General features: G+C 42.3%; 1 protein-coding gene across 7 annotated transcripts in view; it reads right to left on the bottom strand.

Annotated features, from left to right (window-relative positions):
• Positions 1-808: 808 nt before the first annotated feature.
• The window catches only part of ELF2 (E74 like ETS transcription factor 2), a 63,278-nt gene continuing 47,592 nt past the window's right edge, over positions 809-16,494 (bottom strand). For all 7 annotated transcript variants that reach the window (XM_077815241.1, XM_077815237.1, XM_077815236.1 and 4 more), the window contains 4 exons: positions 11,755-11,841; positions 5,184-5,376; positions 4,359-4,709; positions 809-2,527 (listed from right to left, as the gene is read on the bottom strand). In XM_077815241.1, coding sequence (XP_077671367.1) covers positions 1,900-2,527; positions 4,359-4,709; positions 5,184-5,376; positions 11,755-11,841 — 1,259 coding nt within the window. In that variant the 3' untranslated portion in view covers positions 809-1,899. The remainder of the gene's footprint in view (positions 2,528-4,358; positions 4,710-5,183; positions 5,377-11,754; positions 11,842-16,494) is intronic.

The following is a 16,494-nucleotide window of genomic DNA, read 5'->3' on the forward strand; positions in this document are numbered from 1 at the left end:
GGTGGTAGAGGGGGCAGTGTGAGTAAGGCGTACTAACTAATCTATACTCTTCACAACCTCCTGCAATGAACCTAAGGGAATTTAACTTTTCCTTCAGCCACTCCTAGTTCTCACATTATGACTAAGCCCCACTTGTCCCTGTGTTATGTCCTTATCATTCACCCTCCTGTTTCCACTCACATCCTAACCCACTCTTTTCCATCTTCCCTTGCCTCATCTACTGCCCCACAGACCAGGTCCTCCAAAACACCTTTGCAATTCATTTATATAGAACAGAATCCTGAAGGCATGCACATGACTATCCAAAGTAACCACGCTCTCCTTTTTGTAACCTTTGTTGTCCCCAGTCTCATCTCAGTTTTATCATTCGTGTCTGATCTTAAGAACTGGAACTGTCTTATCAGTGTGTAAAAGTGCTTAGTAATACTTTGGACACTACATAAAATAGTAAATAATAACTGCTGTGTTACCACTTAATGCTGTTACTCAAAAGTGTTCCGTTCAATCGAATCAATGTAACATCAGCTGTACTCTGCCAACAGCGGTTTTTACACAGCACATGTCCATCAGCAGTCATTAGGTTAAAAAATAAATTGCCAATTATTCTGACGACCTGCCTCACAACACTATGTGTAAGGGAGCAGAGTTCTTCCACCAAAAGTGTAAGGGAGCTCCAAACTACCTGTCTGTGTCACCGCCCTCTTAGCCTGGTGACTGGAGTATATCAAACAAACAGGTAAGTAGTTGGACAGAGGGGAAACAAGTTATCTTCTTGTTTCCTTTTTTAAGAAAAACAAACACACCAAAATCAATTAAATTTCATTTCTATATTTCAGTAAAACCTACTTGAATACACTTTGAAACAAGAGTACAACAAAATAGAATATACTTCAAATGTTGAATATACAAACTATTATAGTTCATTCTGAACACTGGTACTTCCCTCTTAACTTCAACTAAGAAACTGTACAGGTTTAGAACTACCTGACAAAAATTCATGCTGAGCGTGACCTTTCAAGTGACAGAGTGGAGCTGAAACTGAAATGTATGCACAGATGTCAAGGCTAAGTGAGTGACATAGGCATGTTACAGCAAAAGGCCAAAAGCCTGCTGCTATTTTGTCCACAATTAAGAAATTTAGACAGACTTTAACTACCATACAAAATATGTTACATGTAATTCTATAACAATACTGTGCTAGGTACAAGATTTTTAAAAAATTTGTTTTAATAAAAAAGCTTTACACAAACAAGCCATTAGCTTATTTCAAGAAAGATAACTGAAAATCAGTCTAAGGCTTTCATTTTAAATCTGCTAAGCTGTATGATACAAAATCCCTCTAGGTCTCTTTGTCTTCTTTTAGAAGCTCTTAATCCTCTCCTTTAATTCACATTCTAGTATACCTAGTAGCAGAGTTTTTCACATAGCACCAGTTGAGTACTGTGCGCACACAGTAGTAATTGCTGGTATGCATACAAAAATGCATCAGATTTGCCATTTGTAACAATGAGACTCCTCTCCCCCTGAAAATTAAACCAAGACAAGCCTCTCACAGAACTCATTTTAGTGTTCCAGGTCTTAGTGTAACTTGATATCGTAGTGAACTGTTTGGTCCCTTTCAGTCCAGTCCCTATAGTTTTCCTTCTTCATAGGTTCAGTTGTTTCCCAACTGAAAGAGGCAGTTTTCTGTCAGCATATGAATGTGTGGTTCAATTCCCACTGAAACATGGGACAGTTAGTTAATTTCCAGTAAGTCTCTGATATACGCATGTATGTTTACATTTTTAAACTCTCATTTTTGACTTCTTGATCATGTCCATTCCCCCACCCCACCCCAAGTCTGTCAGAAAGCTCAATCAATAAAAGTCAGGAAAATCCATGTTGGTAACTGCCTTTTCTTCATTTCTCACATGTTACTATTCCTTCTGTTTTCACTGTTACAGGAAGGGCAATGGCTGAGGGCGTACTAACTACTACAACATGCGTCACAGTCTTGCTTCCATCTGCTGGCTTTTCTTCTTGCACAAGTTGCAGTGTTTTCATTTCACGTTCCTGTTTTAAAGCCCCTGTATCTGTTTTCACGTCTGGCCCTTTTATGACGGCACTAATAACTCTGGGAGGAGTCTGGCCAGATGCCTGCTGGGCAGGCATTGATAGTCTCATTACTGGTGTCCCATGAGCTATAGACACAGGGGTAAGTGCTCTCACAGCCAATGGGGTTCCGACTATGTTAATACTTCCTGACCCAGTCAGGCCTGTTTTTGTCTGCAACTGACACTGTGCGAGTTGCGTAGCAGGGATGGTAATGATTTTGGCAGGCTGCATTGTGATTTTATCTCCATTTTCAGCAGATGCTGGCATCACGGTAGGGATTGTCTGGATTACTACCTTCGGGGTTGTTGCCGTTGTTGGACTTGTGCTGGTTATTAATGGTGACCCTGCATTTACTGACTGTACTGCCACAGTTGAAATTTTCTGCCCCAGAGATGTCATTACGACAGGCACTTGCATCGCCACACGAACAGTCCTATTGAAAGATTAATATATATGTATATACATTCATTGTGTTAAAACAGCTGTCAGATCACCACAAAAATTAAAAGGGATAAAAATCCCAGGATTTACAGGGAGTTGTGCCAAAAGAAAACTGTACCATTTTTGATACACCCAGCAATCAGAAAAAGCATTCACATCCTTTTTCTTCAGTTAAATAAATCATCAGATTATTTAAAAAATGAGTCTGGTGGCAAGCATTCTGATAGCAGCAGCACAATGAGAAGGCTGCGAATCTGTCACAGAGGTCATGGAATCCGTGACCTCTATAGCGGCTGGTGCTGGCCCAGGGACTGCCCGTGTCGGGCAGTTTGGGTGTGTGGGATGGTGCTCAGGGCTAGGGCTAGGGGCAGGGGTTTGGGGAGGGGGCGCTACCTGGGTTTGGAGGCCCCCTCTTCAGTTCCCAGGCAGCGGGGGGGAGGGGGGGGAGAGGGGGTCTCCGCGCCGCATGCTACCAGCCCCGCAGACACTATCCCCACAACTCCTATTGGCTGTGGTTCCCAGCCAATGGGAGCTGCGGCAGCCGGCGCTTGTGGCAGGAGCAGCAAGCAGAGGAGCCCCTGCCCTGACCCTACCTCCACTGCCTAGGAGCTGCAGGGGCACAGAGCCGGGTAGGGAGCCCCGCCAACCCTCCTTCCCCCCCAGTACCAACGGGGGACACGTGCTGCAGCCCGCACTGCCCTCCCCCAGCACCAGCGGGGGTCCCGGCGTGTGCTGCAGCCTGGGCCCCACCTCCCCCGCACCAGCAAGGGTCCCAGGTCACCTCCCCCAGCACCTGCAGCATCCCAGACCGCTCCCCCGCAGAGCGCCCCGCCCAAGTTTTAGTCACGGTGGGTATTCTTAGTAAAAGTCATGGACAGGTCACGGGCCCATGGACTTTTGTTTACAGCCCGTGACCTGTCCATGACATTTACTAAAAACACCCATGACTAAAACATAGCTTTAATGATGAGACATTATCATGAGATGCTTGCAATGGGCTCTAGTCCCAGAAGCTAGACTGGTAAATCAGTTTCTATCCGGTAATAATGCTATTTTGATAATCTCAAAAAATTCAAAAATTTTATGTTTAAAAACAAAATCTGTTTAAATCAGTGGTCCCCAAATTGTGGGGAGCACCCCCCAAGGCAGCATGGAAGAACATTCGGGGGGGGGGAGGGGGGAACAGCAAGGCCTGTGTCAGCCCACATGGGGGGCAGACAGGGAGTGCCACGCAGCCCTGCTCTGCCCCCAGCTCCTTTCCAGCCCCAGCCCCACCCCCAGTCACAGCTCGGGCCCCAGGAGCAATCTGTTTCTTGGCCACAGCGGTGGCTCTAATCCTGGCCCCGTTCCCAGCTCCCAACCATAGCCCCCAGGAGGGGTGCGGACAGGTTCCATTATTGGTAAGGGGGGTGTTATGGAAAAAGTTTGGGGACCACTGGTTTAAATAGTAAGGCCAAAGCTTTCTAAATTAAGGGAGTCTAAAGTTTGACTCCTAAATAAGTGGTCTCATTTTTCACGAGCTGAGTACTTAGCAGGTCAGTCTCACTGACTTGCAGGCTGCTCAGCCCTTTTGAAGAATCAGTCCACTTATTTAGGAGCCTAAATATGGACCTTGGGAGCCACAAAATCCTATTTTTGAAAATCTTGGCCTAAGGGCTTCATGACTGGAGACCAGTTTACAACCACCTATGCTGGGCTCCCATTACCACAAGTATTGTTTTAGCAAGGTGGCTGACACCAGCTTATCTGTAGGCACTATATTACAACAAAACTCAGCTTCCTGACTGAAGGGTTCAGCAGATGACAAATAGTGTGGCACGAACCTGGGAGCTGCTGTTGCTGGAACAGTGGTAGTGGTGGTGGGAGGACGAGATGACGTTTCATGCCCTGGAGAGGCAATATTCACAACTCTGGTGACTGCCTTCTCTGCTCTTGTACAATTTAACAGAGAAGAATTTTTTCCACCACGTGCAGATGCTGCTGCTTTCAAGAGGCTTTCTGCAGACAATGACACTCGTTCCAATGACTTCTCATCTGTAGACATTGATAAATCTTCATTGCAGGATTCACTTTTGTCATCATCTATGACCACTATGTTTTTTGGCATCTCCTTAAACTGATATACCAGCCTTTGCCCCTCAACCTTTGCAAGAATTCCCCTTTGATAGTAATATCTGCAAGGAAAAGTACAATTATGAAGTAAACAACACTGATGGATGTACATAGGGACTCAACATTTCAAACTTGCTTGTTGACATAGATCAAAAACACACTAATTTCTACAATAATAGGAAAAAAAGCTATCAAACATACTGGCTAAGCATAACTATTCAACAATCATGGCTTAAAAGTTTGGATTGTGGTTTTTTTTAAATCATGTTTATACAAAATATTTAAAAAATAAAATATATTCACTGGGAATATGAAAAAGCCATGAAAATGGCAGAGATTATGATTTATAGTATACAGTTGCATTTTAACTCTTGTAAAGAGTTAAAATCTAGTAGCTATAGAAAAATTTAGGTCAGATGTTTATGATCATACTTTTTTGGGTTTTTTTTAAGTCTCCGATTTAAAATGACTAATTATATAATTGCAGATTATTTTGTAATTAAAGGAAAGCCCCAATATTCTTCTCCTTCATTTACCTCAGGGCCCTTCCCATTGTCTCATAGTTCATGTCAGGTTTGTTCTTGTGCTTTCCCCATAGCTTGGAGACTGCTTTGGAGTCCACAAGTTTAAAGATGCCCTTCTCTCGCTGAGTCCACTTAATGTATCGAGGACAAGTATTTTTGTCCTGAAGAAGATCCAGAAGGAACTCCCACAAATACGTTGTATTTCCTACAAAAACAGAAAGCATATGAACATTAGACAACTTACACTTAAAGATATTAAAAACCTCTCCATATATAGACATACAAAAGTGCACTTAGACAACTATCTGATACAGAAACTCTGAATGACTACATTACATACCATCCTCTGCCTAACCTTCACTTGTAATGTGAATGTATTTGTTCACTCTGATAAATTTAGGAAAGATTTCATAAATATTTACATTCTGAAACTCAAAGGGGCTAGCACTAGAACTGTGCTATGCCGCATGATGTGGGAGACTCGTCAAACCAAAATTAGCTTTCAACTGCTATAAGAAAGGGAGTGATGGAGTCCTACACCACCAACACTTCCTGGCTGCCTAGAGGACATAAACAATGCTCTGAAAGGAGTTCTGTTCAGCTCTTAAGACCGCAGATAGCAGTTCCAGAACATAGGCTGTACATTCTCGGATGGAGTCTGGTGATGAGAAGAGAAGGAGAGAGAATAGAGAGATTACTTAAGGAAAGGGAGACTTTTTCTTTGGCAGAGGACGGGGGGAAAAGATATCCCCATACAGAAGCCCCTAGAAACCGCCTTCTTTTTGACCTGCCTCCATCCCTCACCTTTATTACTGGGAGTTCAGTGTTCACAAGCTGTCTTAGCCTGTTCACTGGACTCCATTGCTGCGCTAAACCTTCCCAACAGTAACATCAGAGTGCCTAAAACACCTCTAAATCTCCAAGCCATTCCCCTACTGTGTAATATTATTTGTACTGCAGTAGCCCACAGCCATCATAGATCAACACCCCATTATGCGATGCAGTATACAAACAGAGAAGAAAAAGACTGTCTCTACCCCAAAAAGCTTACAATCAAAGTAAGTGTATGCTCTCAGGTTTCAGAGCTGTAGCATATGTAATAGAGAAGACCCAGCACTGCACTAAATTTGAACAGAGAAGCTGCTTGGACGGTCCAATTAGACCACTTCCATCTGGGAGAAGGGGGCTAGGAACAGAAAAACGCAGGCCACATTCTGTTTATTACAGGTGGAAGGAAGTGATTATGTGAACAAATCATCAAAAAAAGAAAGAAAAGGAGTACCTGCGGCACCTTCGAGACTAACAAATTTATTTGAGCAGAAGCTTTCATGAGCTACAGCCCAGTGGGCTCAACTGGGCTGTAGCTCACGAAAGCTTCTGCTCAAATAAATTTGTTAGTCTCAAAGGTGCCACAAGTACTCCTTGTCTTTTTGCGGATACAGACTTACATGGTTGCTACTCTGAAACCTGTCAAAAAAAGAAAGGAGAACCTGCAGAATCATGCGATGGGAGAGCAGGGGAAGGACTGTTGAATTCTGAAACACAGTTAAAACAGTTTGTCAATTTTGAGATTTTCTCACACCTAAAAAAATAAAATAAAAAGAAGCCCTTCAATGAGAGTACAGATTAAAATCTGACCATCCTATTAAAGGGACACTCAGTCAGAGTCCCCAGATTTTGAGACCTGACCAAGTTTTCAATCCTGGAGGAATGCAGGAGCCCAAGTAAATAAACAAAAGCCCATTAAAGAATAAATCTGTTTGTGCAACATGCTGCCATATCAATTAACAAATACTCAAGCATTCGCTCCTGAAACTTGGGGACAGCATCACTGAGGCTAGACTATTACAAAGTCTATGATAAAAGCACTGCAAAATACATTTACTTCCCTTAGAGGTAGTTTAAAGAGTGCCACAGTCCTCAAAATTCCTTAAAATTTACTAACCCTTATCTGGGGAAGCTATTATAGTTCCACTTTATATTTCCACTTTACAGAGATTAAATGACTTGTCTAAAGCAATATAGGTCCTGATCCAAAGTGCGCTAAAATCAATGTGAAACTTCTCACTGATTTCAATGAAATTCATATCATTCCCATAGTGAGTAACAGTCAGGAACACAATCTAGGAATCCAGTTCTCAGTTCTAACCAAGAGACCACACTTCCGAGACACTCCCAGATCTAATCATTTTATTCTGACTTGCCAAATGAAATGGAAACAAAGTTCCAGTACTAAGTGCTGTTTTTTAGATATAATACTTAATAGCTGTTCTATCTGCCATGATAAAAAAAGCAAAAATGAGTTTTCAATTCAATAAATTGCTCCTACTAGAAAAAATTAAACCGTTAATTTGCCGTAAATTCTTTGGAATTCTTTTAACCATTATTGACTTCTGGTCCACCCAGATAGGATTTCTCCAATGCTCATTACCAACATGCTAAACCCCAGCTATCAATGCTATCTGCCTTTCTGCAATAGCTTCTGCACTGAGAAAATGAAAACCTCACAGCGTTAAGCGAACAAGAATTTCAACATTTGTTGTTTCCCGTGCAAAAACACATTAGATCCACAAAGTGCCAGATCAAAGGAAATGGCCCTCATTTTGCTGCAAGAAGTGGCACTGGTGATTCAGTAGGTGGCACTCTTCCCTCATAGTCTGCATTGAACTAAATATGTATATTTCCATCAGCAGGAGTTTGGGACAGCCATATTAATCCCAAAAGAGTGCCAATAAAACTAGATTATACCACTGCATATTCCGTAGCTATTACATATTTTCTAAAATAGTGTTTTTGTTAATATTTAATATAAATTTTAAAACATTTCAATGGGATATTTTTAATCCCTTCACTTACAAAGCCAGGATCCCTTAGTGAATCCAAGCGTACAGACCTCTGAGGAAGAGGAAATAATGCCTGAAAACCTTTTTAAATGATCTAAACTAGGTTTTCTTTGCACAGAAGTGTCACAATGGTAAAGCCCAATAGGGCAAGTCCTTCCAGGGCTAACACACATGCTGTATCTCACTGGAAAGCTATGAACGTGCTCTAATGACTCAGAACCCTATCTGTGATTCAAGAAAGATTTGTCAAAACCGAGTTGGACACAAACGGTTCAGTTTCAACAAATCAGCGTTTTCAAGAAAAACTGTTTCATCAAAATACTTCCAACGACCTCTAAGTCATTCTTTACCACCTAGGGATCCCGCCCCCCCACAATAAGGACTCCTCAGGGGACCAATTTTCAGAGTAACAGCCGTGTTAGTCTGTATTCGCAAAAAGAAAAGGAGTACTTGTGGCACCTTAGCTCATGCTCAAATAAATTGGTTAGTCTCTAAGGTGCCACAAGTACTCCTTTTCTTTCAGGGGACCAATTAAGCCACGTTTACAGCTACTTTGCACTACCACAGCAGCTCAAAGCACCAGGCATGCACCAGTGAATCAGTCTACATCTTTGTGTGCATATTATATGTATAATATAATCTTTGACAGTTGTAGTCCAATATGAAACTGGTTGCACACCATCTGCTGTCACTCCGCTAGTCCCTGAGAACCTTGCTGTCAGTGCTGAATTGTGTAAGGAGTTCCCCAAAAGATGCCAAATGTAAAAACGAACCATAAACATGCAAGAAACTCTTGAATACACAACAACCCCACAATACATCCCAGACAATAAACAAAATATACATCTAGCCAGGCTCAGGAGGAGAGAGAACTCTCCCCAATAAATCTTGGAAATTGAGAATCCTGTGAGATGACCCCGTCAAATAAATACAATTACACGTTAAGTAATTGCTTCTTCTTTAAAAATTCCAGGATTGTCAAATTCTTGTTCTTGGAGACTAAATATTTTGAGAGATGTTAAGTTAGCCAATACCCAGCAAGATACATGAATTGTTTTTAATATAAAAGAAGGGGTTAGAGACACAAGCAGAGTCAGTCTCAAAGAAAAGTGTCCTCAGAAAAATAAACTTTCAAAATATTGGTCAACTAAAGAAGAAGAGATCCCAAATGGAGAAAACACTCAAGGAGACAGGAGTTTAGACATTCTTCAGAAACAGGTTCTCTAAAAGGCCTAGAACTAGGTCACTTCCCTAAAGTATTCTTCAAGTAATGGAAAGCCAGCTCGAGTGAAGCCAGTAGAAAGGAACAAAGTATATCAGCTAAATTTTAATGGAAATTAAGAGGGCTAAGAGGATGTTGAAATGCAAAGTGCTAAAAACACAACACAAATGTATTCTTTAAGGGCAACCAAAAATCTGTGACAATCAATGGGGTTCACTGGAATACCAACAAGTAAAGGGAGCAATTAAAGAGCATAAGGACACTGCAGAGAAGTTAAATGATTTATTTACAGTGGTTTTCACAACAGACTTACCTTGGTCACACTACTCCTCCCCCATTCTCCCCCAGACACCTGCTCGCAAACACCAGGCCTCTGGAGCTCTACCCTGATAAGGAACCAGGTAAACAGGAGGGGACTCCTGGATTAGAACAGAGCATGTATCTATGCCCATTCTCCAAAGGAGGAGATTTTGCACTACCAACTACACTAGAGCTGAAAACCATACATGTCTCATCCTGTATGTTGCTATTAAGTTCACTAAACCTTTGTCTCTCTTGAGTTTGGTTAAGACCTTTACTACCAATTGTACTAGCGGACAGGTGTACAGGAATTTCTCTCCTTTTCTCTTCTTCAACATAAAGAAACAAAAAGAAAAGGAGTACTTGTGGCACCTTAGAGACTAACAAATTTATTTGAGCATAAGCTTTCGTGAGCTACAGCTCACTTCGTCGGATGCATTCAGTGGAAAATACAGTGGGGAGATTTATATACATAGAGAACACGAAACAATGGGTGTTACCATACACACTGTAACCAGAGTGATCACTTAAGGTGAGCTATTACCAGCAGGAGAGCTGGGGGAGGGGGGACCTTTTGTAGTGATAATCAAGGTGGGCCATTTCCAGCAGTTGACAAGAACGTCTGAGGAAAAATGGGGGGGGGGGGGGGGGAGGATAAACATGGGGAAATAGTTTTACTTTGTGTAATGACCCATCCACTCCCAGTCTCTATTCAAGCCTAAGTTAATTGTATCCAGTTTGCAAATTAATTCCAATTCAGCAGTCTCTCGTTGGAGTCTGTTTTTGAAGTTTTTTTTGCTGAAGTATTGCCACTTTTAGGTCTGTAATTGAGTGACCAGAGAGATTGAAGTGTTTTTTCCGACTGGTTTTTGAATGTTATAATTCTTGACGTCTGATTTGTGTCCATTTATTCTTCTACATAGAGACTGTCCAGTTTGACCAAAGTACATGGCAGAGGGGCATTGCTGGCACACGATGGCATATATCACACTGGTAGATGTGCAGGTGAACAAGCCTCTGATGGTGTGGCTGATGTGATTAGGCCCTATGATGGTGTCCCCTGAATAGATATGTGGACACAGTTGGCAATGGGCTTTGTTGCAAGGATAGGTTCCTGGGTTAGTGGTTCTGTTGTGTGGTGTGGTTGCTGGTGAGAATTTGCTTCAGAAAACAGTATCCCTTACTTAGGGTGATCTTTTCCTTATGCCACAAGCAGAAGTCCAAACCACTTTTTGTTTAGTAAGCAGCAAAGGCATCCATGTTTTGTGTCTTCCACTGGAGGAAGATCTGATATATCACATACTGATTCTGAGGCAACTTGTGAATGCCTACTACCATCACCTTTCTGCTGACTGGAGGGAAGGGGCAGCAAGGAAGGATACTCTATGCATCAGTGGAACTGATGGTGAAAGCATGGCTCTTCTGACCAATTGGTCAAGAAAGAACAACTGGAAGGCTCTAAGGTAGTGACAGTTGGCAACACAGGGGCACGTATGCATACACACAGATAGGTGATGGTGGTCGTGCACTGACAAGCATTGCCTCGCAGGGCCAAAACACTTCACACTAAAGGCATTCTCTTCCTGCCTCATCTTGTGGACACAAAACCAAGTCTTGTGATGTAAGAAAATATATAATAATTAGTTTTCCACCTAGTTAAGCCAACCACTGAACCTACTGCTAAGGCAGGGTACTTCCTTGTGTATATTTAAGCTACTGCAGAGGCTGAATCCACTACTAATGCAACAAGCTTCTCTGAACATTCAACAGGGAGTCCATAAATGTATTATTATACAGCATAAGTGCAGACACACTGTCTTGCTTGCTCTGCCTGACCACAGGCTCTCCAGTGGCAGCGTAACAAAGCATGCGTCCAGCAACAAGCCAACAGGGAGCACAACACCCAGCATGAAGAGAAGTCAATATGTGCAAACAGAATTTCAGATGAAAATAATCATAATGGCAGTCGTTATGATTATTAAATATTGATATTACAGTAAAACCTAGAGGCCCCAATTAAGGCTTCAATTTACTAGACCCTTTACAAAACACATACTAAAACATGGGGTGGAATTCTGGCTCCGCTGACTTCAGCAAGGTATTTACAAATCTTGGTATTTTACAATATGTATTTAGTACCAGTGCATGAAAGATGTATTGGGATTTTTAGATAAAATGCACTACATTATTCTAAGACTTAATACATGGAAGAAATTACCTTTGCCTTCTCTGGGTTTCTTCTTTATACCTAAATCTGGAGAACCATTGGAAATGGCTGACTGTTGGGTCTTTGGTTTACGGCCAGCTGTATATGATATTTAAAAAGAAAATTGTAAGACATACATATAATAGAAATAATTAACATCTTATGTCTGAGTGGTAATTCATGTTTCTCATGTTATTTCCCTTATTATATTGTACGGACAAATAGGCCTTTATCAAGTAGGCTAATTTAAAATCTTATATTATTATAAGGTAAGATTATTTATTTTGCAAGTCACAACACTAAGTCACAAACTAATACTAAGTTTGATTGTGGATTTCGTAAGTCAACGTAACTCAGTTCCAGATGAGTTAAATATAAGGTATGCACTAAACATAAAAATTAACACACTTACAAGTTTGCATTCCTTTGGTCTGATGTCAGTAATAATTATTGCTATATTAATTTAAATATCTTGTCCATTGTATTTTATGCTTCCTTTCAGAAGAACTAATTTGTTTTATAAAAAGATTAATAAATATAAGGAAAACAATTTTTTAAGAAATCTGACCATTGAAATTGTACTTTTTTTTTTTTTAAACCTATATGGAAAACAGCTCTTACATTAAAAATCCCTTCATTACTATGCAACTGTGGAGCAGAAATACATTTTACAGTAGAAGAACATTACGACACCACTGAAGCAGAGGTCAAAACATGAAGTACTGCATCCCTTCATTTCTCTTTAACCTTTTGTCCGTTAAAGGGCTAGGAGCGAGAGTCTGTGCTGTACTTCTAAGAGGCGCAGCACCAAACTCACAGCGCACGTAGAGGGGGGGCTAAGGTGATTGTAAGCCAATTTTCTACTTTCTTGATGCTGGGCTGCTTTCCTTTGTGACTCTCAGAATTATTTAGACAGCCTTCGGGGCCTAAGTTATAGCATCCTCTCTGTGGCTGCCTATGATCTCCCTGCCTGAAATCTCTGCAGTGGTGCATGCTATGGCCATGCCCTGACATGCCTTTCCTGCCCCCAGTTATGCTCCCAACAGGAGGGCTTGCGAAGTGGGGGCCTAGGAAGGCAGCTTTACAGTTGATTTCCTCAGGTTCTTGTGCCAAGGGAATCCTTCCCCAGCCAGATTTGGTGCTTTCAGAGCCACTCTATGACCCTTTAACTCAGCATAAAGGGGCCAGAGCAAGGGGTGAAGATCTCACCTTAGGTCAGCAAGCTGAAGAGAGTCTGTGTTTCTGTTCAAGGCTAAAGAAAACTTCAACCAATACCGCTCATATCTTAGTAACATGAACACAAATTACTCCTGAAGAAAAGTATTGTGCATCAAACATTGAAATTTAACGACATGTATTTTTATGGAGGTGCCAGTTGCAGTTCCATAGTTAAGGCAGAATTGAGTTTTACACTTACAGCAGGGAATCAAACTCTTTGTAATGTACAGAAATAGAGCATATCCCTCCCAAAAATCAAAGAACTTACTCTTTGACTATAACTCTGTCTGGTAGCGACACAATAGTAGGTTAGGGAAAAGTGTTTTTTAAAAAGTCCGTTTACTCTCATCTGGGACCACAAACATTAAAATTACTTAATCATAAAGATCACTTCAGGAAGGAGCTACAGTTGTTTGGATGCCTTAATTCTGCATTTCCATACCATGTTTGCATTTCTGTTAAGTTAGCCATAATGAACTCCTTGGATTTATACCGCTTTATCCCTGTACTGTACTTTATCCTAAACTACTGCTGGGTCCTCCATCTTAATGTACTTTTTGTCTGTAAATCTTTACAAATCTCTGTCATACAGAAACATCTCTATATATGTGAATGATTCTGGTGCCACAATGAAAACTGCTTATTTTACTAATTGCCACAGGGAAGACTAGCCTGCTGCCGTCCTCTGAAGGCAGTGCCACTTAGCAGATGCATATGAGTTTGGAGAATTTCAGTGTTTTAAGATGATTTACATTTGCTACATACATTTTTCTATTAAATAAAATATACAAAACTCTTCTTAAAACTGTACAACTCTCCAAATTCATGTATTCCCCTGCTGAGTAGCATTTCCTTCATCAATGGGTGTCAAGCAAACAAGCAAGAAAGTAACTTCTTCCTTTAATAATTTAATTCTTGTATTTATTTTTTAAAATTGGTGATTTATGGATTTTGTAATTTAATACAATGGTTAAAAAATTTACAAATTAGAGTCCAGTTAGTCACATAATGGACCTGAAGCTTATAGTGACAACGGAATATTTACAAAAGACATATACTGAGGAGGATTACTGCCCACTGAAGGCAAACTTTTAAAGGAAAATACTTTGCTGAGGCTATGGTTTAGTCATGCCTGCTTCAAACGAGGCAACAGCTAAACTACTAAATTCAGAGGGGAAGCAGGATTTTTTTAAAAAAATAAAACAATAAAAATGAAAAAGTGGAAAGAAGAGACAGAGACATTCTGTGGAAAGAAGAAAGTCCCAAAAGGCGCACACACACAATTGGCTGCACTGCAGTTGTGTAAGGGCATGGCTACACTTGTAGATATAGAGCACTTTGAGTTAAACCAGCCTTCGTAGAGCGCAGTAGGGAAAGTGCTGCGATCTGTCCACACTGACAGCTACAAGCATACTGGCATGGCCATATTAGCAGATCTTGCAACGGGCAGAGAGAGCAGTGCATTGTGGTAGCTATCCCAGCATTCAAGTGGCTGCAACGTGCTTTTCAAATAGGGGTGGGTGGGGTGGAGTGTGACAGGGAGTGTGTTGTGTGTATGTGAGAGGAGAGAGAGTGGGTGGGGGGGGGCTGAGAGTATGTCAGCATGCTGCCTTGTAAGTTCAGACAGCAGCAGACACCCCTGTCCCCCGCCTCTCTCTCTCTCTCACACACAGCATTCCACACTAATGTCTCAGAGCAGATAAGCATGCCGCCTGTCAGAAACGGAGCTTTCAAAGGGCATATCCGCATTCCTACAGCAAGTTCAAAACAATGACAAGAGTGGCCACTTGACTTAAGGGGATTATGGGTCGTTTCCGGAGGCTGATCAGAGCGCAGTAATGCAACACCTCGTTCACACTGACGCCCGGGCGTTTCAGCCAAGGCGCAAAAAGTGTTAATCTTCTCGCTGAGGTGGAGTACCAGGAGCGCTCTAGCCGTGGAGTCAGAGCACTCTACGTACCTTGCCAGTGTGGACGGGTAGCGAGCTAGGGCGCCCAGGGCTGCTTTAATGAGCTCTACCTAGCAAGTGTAGCCAATTCCTCAGTCTTTCCGACCAACAATTAGACATTCAAGTTACTGGCACCAAAAACTTGGCCTGCTTTAAGGTTAACTGCTAAGACAGCCTTAGTAACATGACCCAACTCTGGTAAATCTGACTGTTTGATAGAGAGAGATTTTGGAGGGTTGTAGATTTTATTTTTCACTGGATATCTGAAGCATCAAAATGGCTGAACAGAGTATTGTAGCTACTGCAGAACTCATTTGGATTTTGACAAAGTTATTTTTCTCCTCATGGTGCTGACAGTAAGAACAATCTTACTACTATATTCAGAAAATAAGCCACAGCTAATGATGGCAAAATGGAGATACTACTGGAAGTTCAACTACAGTGTCTTAGGTGTTGTCTACACTAAAATCTTAAATTGACCTATATTAGGTCGACGTACAGCCACACTACCCTCCTTGGGTCCGTGATGCGTGTTCTCACCGGCAGTGCTTCCACCAACCTCAGAGAGGCAGTGTGAGGAGCTGAAAGTCCAGTCTCTCAGCTCTGCTGGCAGCTCCCCACAGGCTACTGGGTTCCCGGCAGGCTGCACCCCACCTCAGCTCCTCATTCCCCACTGGGAGCAGGGGAAGCCGCCCGGGGAGGCTTCTCACCTCCCCATTCCCTGCTAGGAGTGCAGTGGGGGGTTGGGGGGGGGGGAAGTGGGGAGGAAGCCGCCCGTGGCTTCTTGCCCCCAGGAGCGGGATCCAGCTGCCTCGGCTTCTCAGCCCCTCGCTTCCCCCTCTGGGAGTCGGGCAGCCTTGTCAATTTGACAAGACAGCCAACAGCCAGGAGCAGGCACCCAGCCTCCTGTGCTTCTTGCCCTGGCTCCCAGCTGTGAGCAGGCTACCCAGCTCTCCAGGAAAGCGGGGAACAGTTGTGCTCTAGCTGCCCAGCTTTCTTGTCAATTTCACACTCCCATCCCATTTCTGCTGGAGAAATGAAAGCTCCATGAAAGCCATGACAAGAGAGCTGACAGCCCATGTAAGTAACAGACTGTCTACACAGACACTGTGTCACCCTAGCTACACCATCATAAGCCCTATGCCTCTCATGGAGGTGGAGTTATTATCTCAGTGTTCTGGGGCACTTACATTGGAAGAACTTGGCTGTAGTGTAGACACTGACATGATACGGTTGATGTAAGCTGCCTTACATCAACCTAACTGTGAACTGTACACCAGGCCTTAGCATCTAGTGTGAGCTGTGAACCTCAGCCCTAGGAGGAGGAAAAGGAGCATGTTTCAGCCTATAAAGTCACTGGTCACAAGGACCCACCCACAAACACTTTCAATGAAACACCTGGCGCTAATGTGCATTCTACAGTTCTTAAACCCCCCTCTCCACCCCAGGCAATAATTTATACAGATGTCATTTCCTCTCATGGTGGCCTGAACTTGTTTCTGATGTGGCATTTGGAATGATTTGAAATGGAATTTAAGGCAACCATATATTAAAAACAGTATCTTTAAAAGGGCCCTTAGATAAGC

Source organism: Eretmochelys imbricata, chromosome 4 (assembly GCF_965152235.1).
Source record: "Eretmochelys imbricata isolate rEreImb1 chromosome 4, rEreImb1.hap1, whole genome shotgun sequence".
Lineage (NCBI taxonomy): Eukaryota > Metazoa > Chordata > Testudines > Cheloniidae > Eretmochelys > Eretmochelys imbricata.